The sequence below is a fragment of the Echiichthys vipera genome (genome assembly GCF_963691815.1).
Source record: "Echiichthys vipera genome assembly, chromosome: 6".
Lineage (NCBI taxonomy): Eukaryota > Metazoa > Chordata > Actinopteri > Perciformes > Trachinidae > Echiichthys > Echiichthys vipera.
In genome coordinates this window covers 15934586-15947831 of record NC_139831.1, presented here as the reverse complement: position 1 = coordinate 15947831, position 13246 = coordinate 15934586, and the positions used below count along the sequence as shown (strand labels likewise).

Below are 13246 nucleotides of genomic sequence, written 5' to 3'. Positions count from 1 at the left end.
TCTAAGTCTTTAGTATATTTTGGATGGACTATCACTTTAGCATGCAGTTTTCATATTAGCATTACAAATGTTACTATGTTAATGAAATTGCTTTTGTACAGAGGATAAACCTTGATTTAGGTAACAACTTGGCCTTTTTGTGTGTCTGCCCTTTGAGTGCTGAAGATCCGGTGTATGTAGGGATATTTGAAAACATACCCATGCTGTTCAGGGTAAATTGTGTTTCGTTGTGTGTCTGTGATGAACTCCTTGTTGATGTTTCATAATGAAAGTAGGAAAAAACAGCTGGAGGTCAGGGGATGGGGAGGACTTGGCGTCTTTTGCTTGTTTATGTGTGTACACATGTTCATACCTTGCTACATGGCATTATCCAGTAGGCGATAGCCAGGAAGGGCAGACCTACGGTGACCCCCAGCACCATCCAGCACTTCACCCCCACGGACTGCTGCCTCAGATCAGGCAGGTTCTCGTACCAGATAGTCAGCAGCTGCTGCTGACAGTTGGGATGGGCAACGAACTGGAGAAAGAGACAGGGACGCAAATGTAAAGACAAGGGGAGAGCAATTAGCAAGCGACAATTAATAAGAAGTTTATCATTGAAGCACTACTAATTTGCATTTAGAGTCTTCTTTATTTTACAGATCACTTGAGCGGTCGGTAAAGTCTTTACAGCAGCAGCAGCAGCACTCATTATCATTGTGCCAGTGCAACACTGGCAGCTACACTTAAATGGCCCAGTAGTTACAGAAAGGAAGAAAATGGCTTATATGACAGGCGTATTTGTTGTTAGCGCAACTTCACAGTGATTCGGCATATATAGTATGCAAAAAGAAAGCAGGCCAGCAAATAATAGGCACTGAGTATTTATATTCATTACTGAAGCATGTTTGCCTTATTAGATGAGGCTTGGTCTGCCACATCAGCATCTGTTGCCGACTTTACTCCAAGAAAAGGAAGTGATAAATTAAAGCCACCACTGGTCTGCTGAGGAAGGAGACAGGATGGATGTTTTTGTTCCAGTTGGAGGAAGGATGTGGACAACAAAGCAATCAATGCTCAGCAGGAGGTCAACTAGTGCAACAATAACATTCTGTTTATGTATTGTTTTGCATGGGAGATCTTAGCAACAGATTACACCTGGTCACACCTGCTCTCCCTTGATTTCTGCGAGCCTCTTTGTCTTCTCCCTCCATCAATCCTTCCCACCCCATCACCAAACTGCCTCGGCCTTCTGATTCTGGGAACATTTATCTGAGCTGGCGATTGAGATCCTCTGTTCAAATCCACTGATCTTAACACACCATGCACAATCAATAATCAAATATTCAGAGGGAAACCACACACAGCCATAAACCTACCTGTGCATACTAAAATGGAAGTTAACATAGTTTCCCATTGGATCAATCCGATGACCCATGTCATGAACCCTACAAACGTCCGGCCAAATGCACCACACACAGTCATGCTTCACCTGGTTGCCATGGCAATCTATCCCTCCCTCTCTTCCCTGCCTCCTGCGTAATTAGCTCCCAGAGTATTGGTCACGCTCTCTTGTACAGGACAAAAAAACAGCTTGAACAGGCTGTATACTGCCCAATACACACAAAGACACACATATAACCTGACACATCCCCATGCACACTGATACTGACACTGACACTGACACGTACAGTACACCCAAACACACACACATACAGGATCACCTGATTAGAAAACATACAGCATGAAGGTCAAACAAGCATGTGTGTGAGAGAGAAAGAGAATGGCATGAGAGGGAGAAATGGGTAAAAGGCCTTTGGTTTGACATTTAGTTAGAACACCTCTGGTAAGCAGGGATTAGCTCTCTAAAATAGAGGTCAGCTTGTTGTTTACATGTGGCTCTCTGAGGCCACATGCACAAAAATATCCCAAAATAATGTACATGTGTACAAAATGGCTCACAGACACTAGCTTACTTACAAACACACAAATGTACATGTAAAACACTGTAGTAAAACACATACAATAATCCTAAACAATCAGAATATGGTTATGAATTGTGTAATGTGATGTTATTCCTAGGAAGGTCAATACAGCAGCTGTATGAATTAGTGGTGATGAATACCCTTTTTCTACCAAAATCTGCATGTTTTGTAAATGCACAAAAACCAACCAAAATAGACGATAGACTTATTTTCCATTGCCAGTAGATAAGTATGCCTTTCTTGTTTTTTTTGTCACGTTCAACCTCATGAATGTGCCAGAAAACAGGGCTAATAAACAGTAGAAAGCAGCGGATGTTTACATCTTTTAATATCTGTTACTTATTCAGTCTCTCATTCAAACTCAGTGCAGACTTATTTTGGAATGATGTAAGAACGCTACTTGCACATAGACAGAAGGGAGTTGTGATGGAGATGACGACAGAGCCGCCGATGTTACTGACGGGGGTGACGCATGTCATAGCATTCACACTTGGGCTTTTATCAGGCAGGGAGTGTTCTGCGAGACTTTATCAAGCTGCATTATGGGAAATGTAGGATCCAGTGTTTTAGAGCTTGACCTTTGTTAGAGACTAAAAGAGTCACAACATCTCCTTCTCTGATTCTTCTTTTAATTTTTGCCTTGTTATGTTTGACCATCCACTACCCTGGCCTCCTCAGCCTTATGATTTGTTGCACTATGTTACATCAGTTACTGCTTCAAAGTGACCTGCTGATAGGTCGGTTTGGTTGGTCCAGTAGGAATAGATTCTTGCAACAAGATTACAGGTTTTACATGCTGTGAATTTCATGGCATGTGGTCAAAATGTTAACTATAACTGCAACTGAAACTACCACTGGTCCTTTATGTACTGTAAATGGTTGATCCATCAGTTCTTTTCTGGTCATCTTACCTTTTTGACTTCATACTTGATGGCCAGAATGACACGGCTGAGGCAGGGACGGTTGTAGGCGCTTGGAGGGCACTGGTCCACATCACCGTTCAGTATGGCCTCCACTTCCTCTGTGTTTCGACAAAGGTCCAACACACCAACCACAAAGTCCTTACACTGCATGGACAGTTTACGGTAGTCATTCTAAAAGGGATAGAGGAAAGATGGATTAAAGGAGGACGGAAGAGAAACTTAACTTACAACATAATTCATTAAGCTGTGCCATCTTTGCTGTCTGTTTTGTCTTTTGAAATCAATGTTTTGGTTAATGACTTAAGACATGTCAGTAGTAGCCTCATAGTAGTCTTGCATTGTCAAATCCTTTTTGCAAAAGCCAACAGTGCTCTTGCAAAAAAGAGAGCGGGGACATAAGGGGCATAAGGGTACGTGAGAGACGAGACCCCTTCACATTTGCAATCATAATATGGCTTGAGTATGAAAAACTGAAAGCCTGATCCTGTGATTTGTTTCATGACATTTCCATCTTGAGATAATTTGCCAAAAAGAATCAGTTGGGTGTATTTTTCACCATCAGCTCAAAGCAGGAGGTGCATTTTTGATTATTACAAATGAATACAGTAATGGCACCCTGTGATAATAAGTTGTGAGAAGCAGATAAAAAAACATTTTTCAGGACTCATTGTACTTCCTCATCCAAGTGTTGGGTATCGCTCCAGGCATGATTATCTAGGAACCAGATGGATCTATGGGTTCATGTTTTTACTTGCTCTGTGATTTGGCCTAACAATGTTATGCTACCCATTACCATGCAAAAATGTAATTTGGCTTTTACCTCTGTAATCCTGGTAGCTGAATATAATTTTGCCAATTTCACTACAATTCATAATTCCTGTCAGGCTTTTCAACCCTCTCTCCTCCTGTTCCTTCACTAATCCTTCCAGTTTCAAGGATTTGCCCGTCTGTCTTGGCCCCCAAAGCTCACATCTCACCCTGCTTTCTTACAGTATCAACCCTTAACCGCCTGGTTTGTTCTGTTCCTCAACATTTGGCTGGGCAGGTAAGCAGTCAGCAGATAAAAGCTTCTGGCAGGCTTAGAGTCCCTAAGGAGTGATTCCTATTATACATTCACCGCTGTGTTTGCTCTGGTTCAATCATACCGTTACAGTGTGTTGACAATGCCCGCTTTCTTACACTTTTACACAAGTCTCCCAGCAGCAAAATTATCCATCCAGCAATCAATTTTACACAGTAAGAAATTACCACTTTTACTCTCACTCTCTTTAATGGCTCACTTTTGCTGTAAGCAGGTATGTAATGAATTTGGTACACTGACCAGGGACATCATTTGCATTCTTCCAGTGTTTGACCCTTTTCAGTAAGGGAGTTGCGTTTCAGTATGATTTGGACAGAGCCTGTCTTGAATATAAAATGGTGTAAGTATTATGAATTCACAGTGTGTTCATATTCTTAATTACCATCCCTTAAATTATCACTTTCAACAAACGCCCTCAGGAAAAAGGTACGTAGTCCCCTTTGCAAAGAAAAATATCGATTAAAAAATACTCTATTGCCATGAAATATGTTCTTAAGCTTGTGAAGCGGTCAAGGTAGCATTTATTGAATAATGAATAATTGATTACCGACATATGTTGTGGTAAATAAGATCAAAATGTGAATCATTAACACACAAGTTGGTGTCACCCCCCCGCCCCCCGTTAACGAACACACACACACACACACACACACACACACACACACACACACACACACAAACACACACACACACACACACACACACACACAAACACACAAAGGATGAAGATCTGCATTCACCATAATCCGACAAAATTGGTTGTGCAGGTTGAACGTAACCACAGAGAAACAATCATAAAATACCATTTTATTCCTCTGATTCACTGCTTTGCCCCCACTAAACGGTTCTCCCTCTCTTAAGTCACTCTAAAGCTCGCTCAACCATCGCTGCACTCTTTCTCTCTCCTTGGCCATTTATCAGGGAGGAGAGGAGGGACGGATTCTGAATGCTGTGTGTTTTCAGTAATCAGTCATTTCTATGTATTTTACCTTTATGTTCTTAAGAAGTCCTGCATCTTCAACTATAGCATAATCTACTCACATATTAACATAGATGATATGTTTTTGTTTTTTTTAGGGCATGGCGTGGCCTCTTGATCTCCCAGGTCGCTATTTGGCTTGATTCACATTTCTTCATGTCTCTCTCTCTAACTCTCGACATGCAGCTGATTGATCTTCATCTTAGCACTTTAGTATTCTCCTTAAGTCTCTCTCGCTGGTATGATTCAGAGATCAGAAGCTATATACACACATGAGTATACACGTCTTTTTCTAACAGCTTGCTATTTGGGGCAAAACTAGGGACAAAACCATTCATTCTGAAATGTACATCGCTGATGCTTGAAAAGTTTGAGTTTATGGCAATGTTACATATCAAGTGTCTCTGTCTTAATCTGTTCATGAATGTACTGTGGCAAGTAACAGAGAGCAAGCTGCACCATTTGCATGCCATTTGGTGTATCATTTAAAAGGGGTCCCCCCTCGATACACTACACAGTGTGTACAGAATGCACTAGGAATAAATATGTCCCATTAATCTAGAGAGCACACACTCAACACTGTGTTCCTTGGGTCGAAATGTGAGGCCGATCAGATCAGCGGGTTAGGGTTGACAGAGACTCCTTCCATTTTAGCTAGATTTCCCCTTTAGGCTGTTAAGTAAACAAAATCAATAATCTCATGTCTGTTTATAATCAGGGAAAGGCAAGCTTCAGGGTAGTGCATGTATAAGAATGTTTTCTTAATCAATATTAAGACACACAAATCAAGAGTAAACAGGCACAGGCATCATACACATGCAGCATTTGTGAAAATCCAATCACAATTCGGGAGTTAGGAATTTGTGCCTTGTGGGGGTAGAGATAAAGGAAAGGGAATGACGTTGTGAGATTGAAAATGGAGACAGAGCAGTGTGAGGCAGAGTGAGAATGGTTATAGGAGAATGAACTGCGAGAAACAGGGAAGGACATGTAAGAAGAAGAGAAGAGGGATAGAGAGTTTTACTGCACCTGTGGACATTCACCACCAGTCCTTATAAGATTATTATTGATATTATTATGTGTTAATAAGACTATCTAATTGTTAATAATAACACATTATAATGCACAATTAGCAGTTAATTGTGCAATTTATTAAACTGTTAACTACAGTATGTTTGGCTACCAGATCTAAAGCAAGAGCAATGCAGTGTTGGGGTTAATAAGTCCTTTAGTATGCACTTATTTACATTTATTTTTTTATGACACGCAGCAAACGGCTGGAATTGAACCTGGGCCTGCGTTAGAAGAACTAATATATGGTGTGCACACCATAAAAGGTGAGCTGCCAATGTTCCAACAGTCTCAGTACGTATTGGCAGCTCTCCAATCTGGAATGAGCCCGACATGTGGTCAAGATTGATAAAATATGAATAAAAATTACTTTTTAACATATTTGAGACAACAGACTAAAATGTACTTAACAAATTAATACAGATATAAATGGACTTAATATTATTTATTAACAAATACAAACAAAACACTACACTAACAAAAGTGTACAAAAATAAATAAATACCACTTACATGTAAAGTGCACTGCAAACAGATATTTTAAAATGTAATATAAAATATAAAAGCAGCTGCCTGAAACCCAACAAACAATGACTTAATTATCTTGCTGTGAATGATATCGACCCCAGATAAGCAGTTGAAGATGAGATGAGATGAGATGGTTCGGCCTCATTCATCTGATATCCGATCCAGCTAACTAGTTAATATCGGAGCCGATATCCGATCCGGGTATCGGAACGATGCATCTCTATTAGGGCGGTTCTTGATGTGTTGAACCCACATAAGCATCCAAGGTGCACTAAAGTTAAATACGTTTGACAGTTGGTGAGAAAGTGGTGTTTGCTTGCACTTGACTGTGTACATGTCTATACATTACTATTTTCTGTAAGCCCAAATGGATACATAGGCTTTGCAAAAGGTCTGCATAACGAGGAGATAGGGGGGTGGATGGGATCAAACAAATACATAACTTTCACACAGGAGACTGTTGTTTCATGTACCATGTCTGTCCCACACGTGACTTACGTACATTAGAACATCCTTATTTTAACCCAAACAACAACATTTTCGGAACCCTTGCGGAGTAATGGCAGCTACCGTAATGCAGCATCATAGTTTGATGCACAGGGCTACCCTATGCGTTGAAAAATGATTTAAGGGGTCATGACCATCCGTATGTGATGAGATGGGATGAGAACGGGTGGGACTGATGCAACTTCCATTCTTATAGGCCTTTCCCATTGGCACTTTTGGCTGTGCTGAGCCAAACCATGTCATGCTGGTTTTTCATTTCCAGTAACGTCTCGCCAACCACAGCCAACCCATTATGACCCCCCTTCTCCCCCTCAAAGAAAGCTGTGTTGAGTTCAGCTGTCAGTACTTCTAGCGTCTAACTGAATTTATGTTGACTGAAGTTCAGTTTCTCTCCTGTTTATAGTTTCAGATATTTGTTTTCTTTAACTTTCACATTCGCTTTCAGCCGTATCAGAGTCATGTCAAGTCACTGTTGATAAAAACCCAACATTTCCTGATTTTGCTGCTTCTTAATAAACGCTTTTAAATAACAAAATAATGGGGGTCTTTGATTGTGAAGAAGAACGGAATGTGCTGTAGTAATAACCCACATGTTTGTGAATGCAGAAACATTTTATGAAACTAAAAATATAAAATACTAAAATACAAAGATGGTCAAAATACACAGAGAGCTACTAAAGAGCCATAGCTCCAAGAAGCCACACCACTGAAAACACACCTTCAAGCAAGTTACTCAGTTGTAATGGAAGAGGACAGGCTATTTTTAATTTTATTGGAGGTATACATTTCTGAATAATTGACGATGACAGCTAGCCTTTGCTCCTCACTTCGCCTCAGAGTTTTACGTTCTATACTATCAATGCTGTCAGAACATCAAACATAGAAAACAACAAGAAGCAAACAGTAATGCCATAATTAAGATAATGTGATCTTTGCCCTAGCTTTTATTCTCCATGTTTGATTCCCCCATTTAAAACAGGACTATCTCTTTGGCACCCTGTCTTAAAATGATTTGATATTTTAACATAATGAGAAGATGGTGTGAAGAGGGGCACAGAGACAAATAAAGAGAGAAGACAGGAGAGTGATAATGAGATGTTAATGAGACATATGAGCTCAACACAACTCTGGTCCCTCAGGTGAGCCCTTCTCATTAACTTGTCTGGAGACGGGGAACAGAATGACAAGCAGAAAGGCTGAGTGACAAATAAAAGGTGAGCAGGGAGATTGAGGAATAGGTAAATAAGAACGGACAGAAATAAACAGAGAGCGGTGGGAAGCAATGCAGGAATACATGGGTGGATAACAGGAAACAAACAAGTAGAGAAACTGAAATTGGAATATCAGACCATCGTTATCCGATTGCATCAATTAGATGATCATGCTTTCTACAGCAATGATCTTTAATATCTATATTAGAGATCTAAGATCAATAATATCTAACATAATATAATTCAGTACGGAATCACTGGGAACTGAGCATAAAGGTAAAATAAAATATCTGTAATTTTTCTGTAAATGTTCATCAAAACGGAGTCACAGTCCTTTACTGTATACACAGTGCGTGTTATGAATGTATAAAAACTGTTAAGAGAAACACACTAGAAGATTTGGACAGTCAACTACTGAATGCATATGACTAACCTTACAGTTTCAAATCTACAATGCAGCTAAGTAGTTAAGACTGTTTCACACATGCTGTCTATCCTGAAATGCTCAGCAACATTTCTTTTATAAGGTGCAGGTACAACTGTGTTGTGGGGGGAAAGCAGTTGCACCACATTGACAAGCTGTTAAAGGATTACATCTACAGACACTTTCACATGGAGTGAGCAAAACCAAATCACAAGACTCCGCCTGTGTATTTGAATCTATGAGTACATCAATTAGATCCCGAAATTTATGAAATACTTATATTGTGATGATTTAATCTTTAAACTTTTGAGTTCAAAAATATGACTTTTAGAAAGCTGTAATTGATATAGTAATAATGGTTCTTACTGTATCGATCAGTCTTACTGGTCAATTTGTGACTTCTTTTTCAAAGTATGTCTAATTGTGTCTTTTTTCTCTGTGAGTGACTCATTTGTCAGTGAGTGTGCTGGTCTTATTATCCCAAGCTAACTGATTCAAGACATGTGTCAGCTGGCAAGAATGAGGGAATTGTCTCCCTCTCAGCCTCAAACCGCTAATTTAAACTTGCCCAAACCTGCCACACAGTGTAAGTGAGCGGGCATGTTGTACACCCGGCCCAAGGCAATCAACGTGCCTCAGGACAGATGCCAGCACATCCAAGTGGGTTTGATTCCTGATAAAAAATAATCAGTCCCAAACACACACACTCTTGGAGGCTCAACCATTTTTATCTTCTGAAGATTAAATTAAACCATACTCCTTTCCGTAGTATAAGGGTTTAGATTGAGTTGGTCTCCTGTAGGGCCGTACAAGCTCCACTAGGCCTGGACTTATCATTTGGATGGGCTTTTTATCTTTTAATTCTTACTTTTATGTCTTCATTGTTCAACTTCTGTACTTAATTTTCTGCATCTGGTTTACTCTTATTATGACAACTCAGATTATTATTATATTTATTTCTCACTGTCAGCTGTCATAATAAAATATACTGAATTATGTTTGTGTTATATTCAAAAGATAAACATAATGTTTATTATTAATAATAATAATAAGACACTGTGTGGACCATGAATGGAGTGTGGACTGGTGGCTGGAGAGGTGCCAGTTCATCTCCTGGGCACTGCCGAGGTGCTGTTGAGCAAGGCACCGAACTGCTCGGGGCGCCGGTCACTGGCAGCCCCCTCGCTCTAACATCTCTCCATTGGTTGCATGTATATAGGTCCTGTCTGTGCATGTGTGTGTATTTCGGGCCTGTGTGTGTGTAAAATGAAAAATAATAGAGTGAAAATTGAATTTCCCCATTTGCGGGACTAATACAGGAATTCTTCTTCTTCTTCTTCTTCTTAAGGGGGGCATTTTCAGCTTTAGTTGCACATATATTGCAGTGTGTGTGCACAGCACTGCAATGACTCACACAGATAAGGATAGTCTATCTTTGTATTTTCCCACCACCATCATTTAAGCAAGGTTCATTTTTTTTGCCTGACTATGTGATGCCTTTACATTTACAGTACAGCTGTTTTATCATCATATAGTCTTTAAATGAATGATGTATGGAGGATGTGTCTTTCTTTCTTTGCCACCTCCCTTCCACATGCTACTCTGCCAGATCTTCACCCTTAACCCAACCATATACAATAGTATGTTTGTGTATGTTTGAGCATCACAAAAGAGAGGGGATAGTAAAAGTAAAATATTTTTCGGCAAAAAAACTATAGGCAAATACGTTGAAAAAACAGAAACCATCTTACCTTAAACTCTGTCTCAATGTTGGCCAGTCTTGCCAGTTCATTGCTGAGCTCTAGGGCGGTCAGCACAGGGTCTTCGCTGCTGAGTGAAAGGTAAGCTGCACTGGCCAGGCCCTTATATGCATTCATCCTGGAGCGTGAGTGACTGAAAGAGTCCTGCTTCTGTTTCTCCACACATTCTGAACACTTACAGAAGTAATCATGTGGCCTTTCTATGCGGGCACCCTTCGACAGGAGAATGTGGACGATCTCATACTCCAGGCAGTGGGCAGCCAGGATGATGGGCGTTACGTCGTGCGAAAAACGCGTTCCATCCTCGTCGTAAGCGTAAAAGTCGTCGTCACGCATCTCCTGCTCCAGAGGGCTCAAAGTAAGTCGGAGACCTCCGCCAAAAGCATGGTGGGCGAGAATGGCTTCAACGATTCGAACATAACCCTTGGAGATAGCCAAAAGCAGACCATCCCCGATCCTAGCCAAACCATCCTTCTTTAGAAGCAGCTCTGTCACTTCTAGGTGCTCATTGCCCACTGCCAGCTGCAAAGCATTCTGGCCCATGTAGTCCACAGAATTGAAGTTAAGGGTTTTGGACTCTTCCAGCATTTTACGAACCACAGGAATGTTTCCGTATTCAGCTGCATCCAGAAAACGCTCCTCCTCTGCGGTGAGGGCAGAGCCACGTTCATTGAACATGTATGCCGGGCCCCGGATTGCCTGGCGACGCCCCTTTTCTCTCAGTGTGGTGTGCCGGCGATGCATGGCTTCCACCCTGGGGACAGTAAAGAGGAGAGCAAAACACTAAGGAAAATCAATAGATCAGGGATGACAATGATGAACGCCAAGGTAGAAGACATAGAACGCATTTGCGAATAAGAGGAAGGAGTTATGAAGTGATGGAGGGTGAGGAAAAGGAAAGTGGAGAGCAAGAGTGCAAATGAGGGAGGCAAGAAGAATAGACAATCATTAGTTACATCAAAAGACTATGGTGTAACAAGGCAAACAAAGTGATTACTGTCTCTCTCTCCATGTCCTCCATACTCAGGGACTGGTCAAACACAGTGAGCAGTGACTTCTCCCCTGACCCCAGAGAAATCACCACCAATACATGTGATATATATGTCCCTGGACAAATCAATGAACTGCTACCAGGGTCAAAGCTTACCGTGGGGCCATCTCAGGTCAACGCCTCTGATTGGCAAGACAGAGATGAAACTGTCACGTTGATTGGCTGTGGCATGACAAACTGACACTATGAGTCAGTGGTCATCAAAAGAGACTCTTTGGCCAGTGGTGAATCTGTCATCTATAAACAAATGCACATGCCATGAATATGCATCTCCTGCTCTATTCAATATAATTATATTACCCCATTTCTAGTGACACTCCCAGTGGGACAGAGCAGGTTAAAAAACCCATCTTCATTCAGTAGGGACATGTCAGATATATAACTAGCTGTACCTTGCACAGAACCCTTGGTAATCACACCTTACATTGAAAAATACATTTCAATGGGACTATTGTACTCCTATTGTGTTTTTGGAAAACACAACAGTCTGCTACAACCTCTGCATCTGCTGTGTCGCCTGACACTCTGACCCACATAGTGAAAAGAAATGCCTTGATGTAAACCAAAGCTGGAAAATTGAGAGGAAAAAAGACACAATGAAAGTGTGGGAGTGGAGCAGATAATACTGGATATTTGTAAGGTTTGAAATGGAAAGTATTCAGTTCAATAGATTTATTCTACAGTGTGAAATAATTAATTTAGATTTAAGATTTAATTCATAATATAATTGAAAACAAATTGAAAGAATTCTTGTGGAGTGAACTAAGAGGAATTAACTCTCTCAAACGTTCAATGATTTTAAATACATAATTATATACATTTTACACTTTTGTGTTATCTTCATTGTTGCAGTTACCTTACAAATGGGTTCCAGTCTCACTTAAAGACCTGTTTGTAATGCAGGCTATTTTTTTATTCTTTGTGTGTGTGTGTGTGTGTGTGTGTGTGTGTGTGTGTGTGTGTGTGTGTGTGTGTGTGTGTGTGTGTGTGTGTGTGTGTGTGTGTGTGTGTGTGTGTGTGTGTGTGTGAAGGCTGTACATTGAAGAAAAAGGTGAAAATGGAAACCTGTTCATGATGGAAAGGATGTGAAACTAAGAAGGCGTCGAAAGCTCACCAAGGCAAATCATTGGGGGAAAGTGTGAGTGTTTGTACGTACGTGTGCATGTATGGAAGAGGGAGACAGAAAGGGTGTGTTTGACAGTGTGCGACTAAAGGGTATAAAAGATTTGCACTTGCATTTTCGGTTTTACACAATCGGCTGTATAGGTCTCACCTCTCTGTCTCTCTCTCACTCACACACATGCATAATTCCAGACCACACACATGAACGCACACAAGAATACAAAAGTGGACTATAAGGTGTACCCATGGACAAACACGTGTGTGACAACATCAGTATTCATGCAGAATCTGGACACAACATACATCACTGTAAGATGTGGTGCAGACCAACACTATAGCCATGCAGTGAATACTGCATATGACTCTTACAATGTTTGGCAGGTATTTCTTTCTTAAGGCCATAGTTTGTGTTGATTCATGACAAAGCATAATGCTGTATGCTGTGCCTAATATCTCCCCCAACCCCTTCAAAGTATTTTGAAGATTCCTCATACATGAGGGGAAAGTCTTGCTGCCAGCTCATTTGGATAACCTTATAGTCGGGTAATGAATTGCCATTTTCCATCCCTCTCAATCTTCCTCTCCATCCATCTCTGACTATTTGTGATTCTGATCTGAATTAGAAT

The 13246-nt window shown here is 40.7% G+C and overlaps 1 protein-coding gene across 2 annotated transcripts in view; it reads right to left on the bottom strand.

The window, feature by feature from the left end:
• trpc7b (transient receptor potential cation channel, subfamily C, member 7b) overlaps positions 1–13246 on the bottom strand; it is a gene marked incomplete at both ends in the record, with an annotated part of 45703 nt that overhangs the window by 28996 nt on the left and 3461 nt on the right. For both annotated transcript variants that reach the window (XM_083915577.1, XM_083915578.1), the window contains 3 exons: positions 353–517; positions 2876–3058; positions 10439–11201. In XM_083915577.1, coding sequence (XP_083771703.1) covers positions 353–517; positions 2876–3058; positions 10439–11201 — 1111 coding nt within the window. The remainder of the gene's footprint in view (positions 1–352; positions 518–2875; positions 3059–10438; positions 11202–13246) is intronic.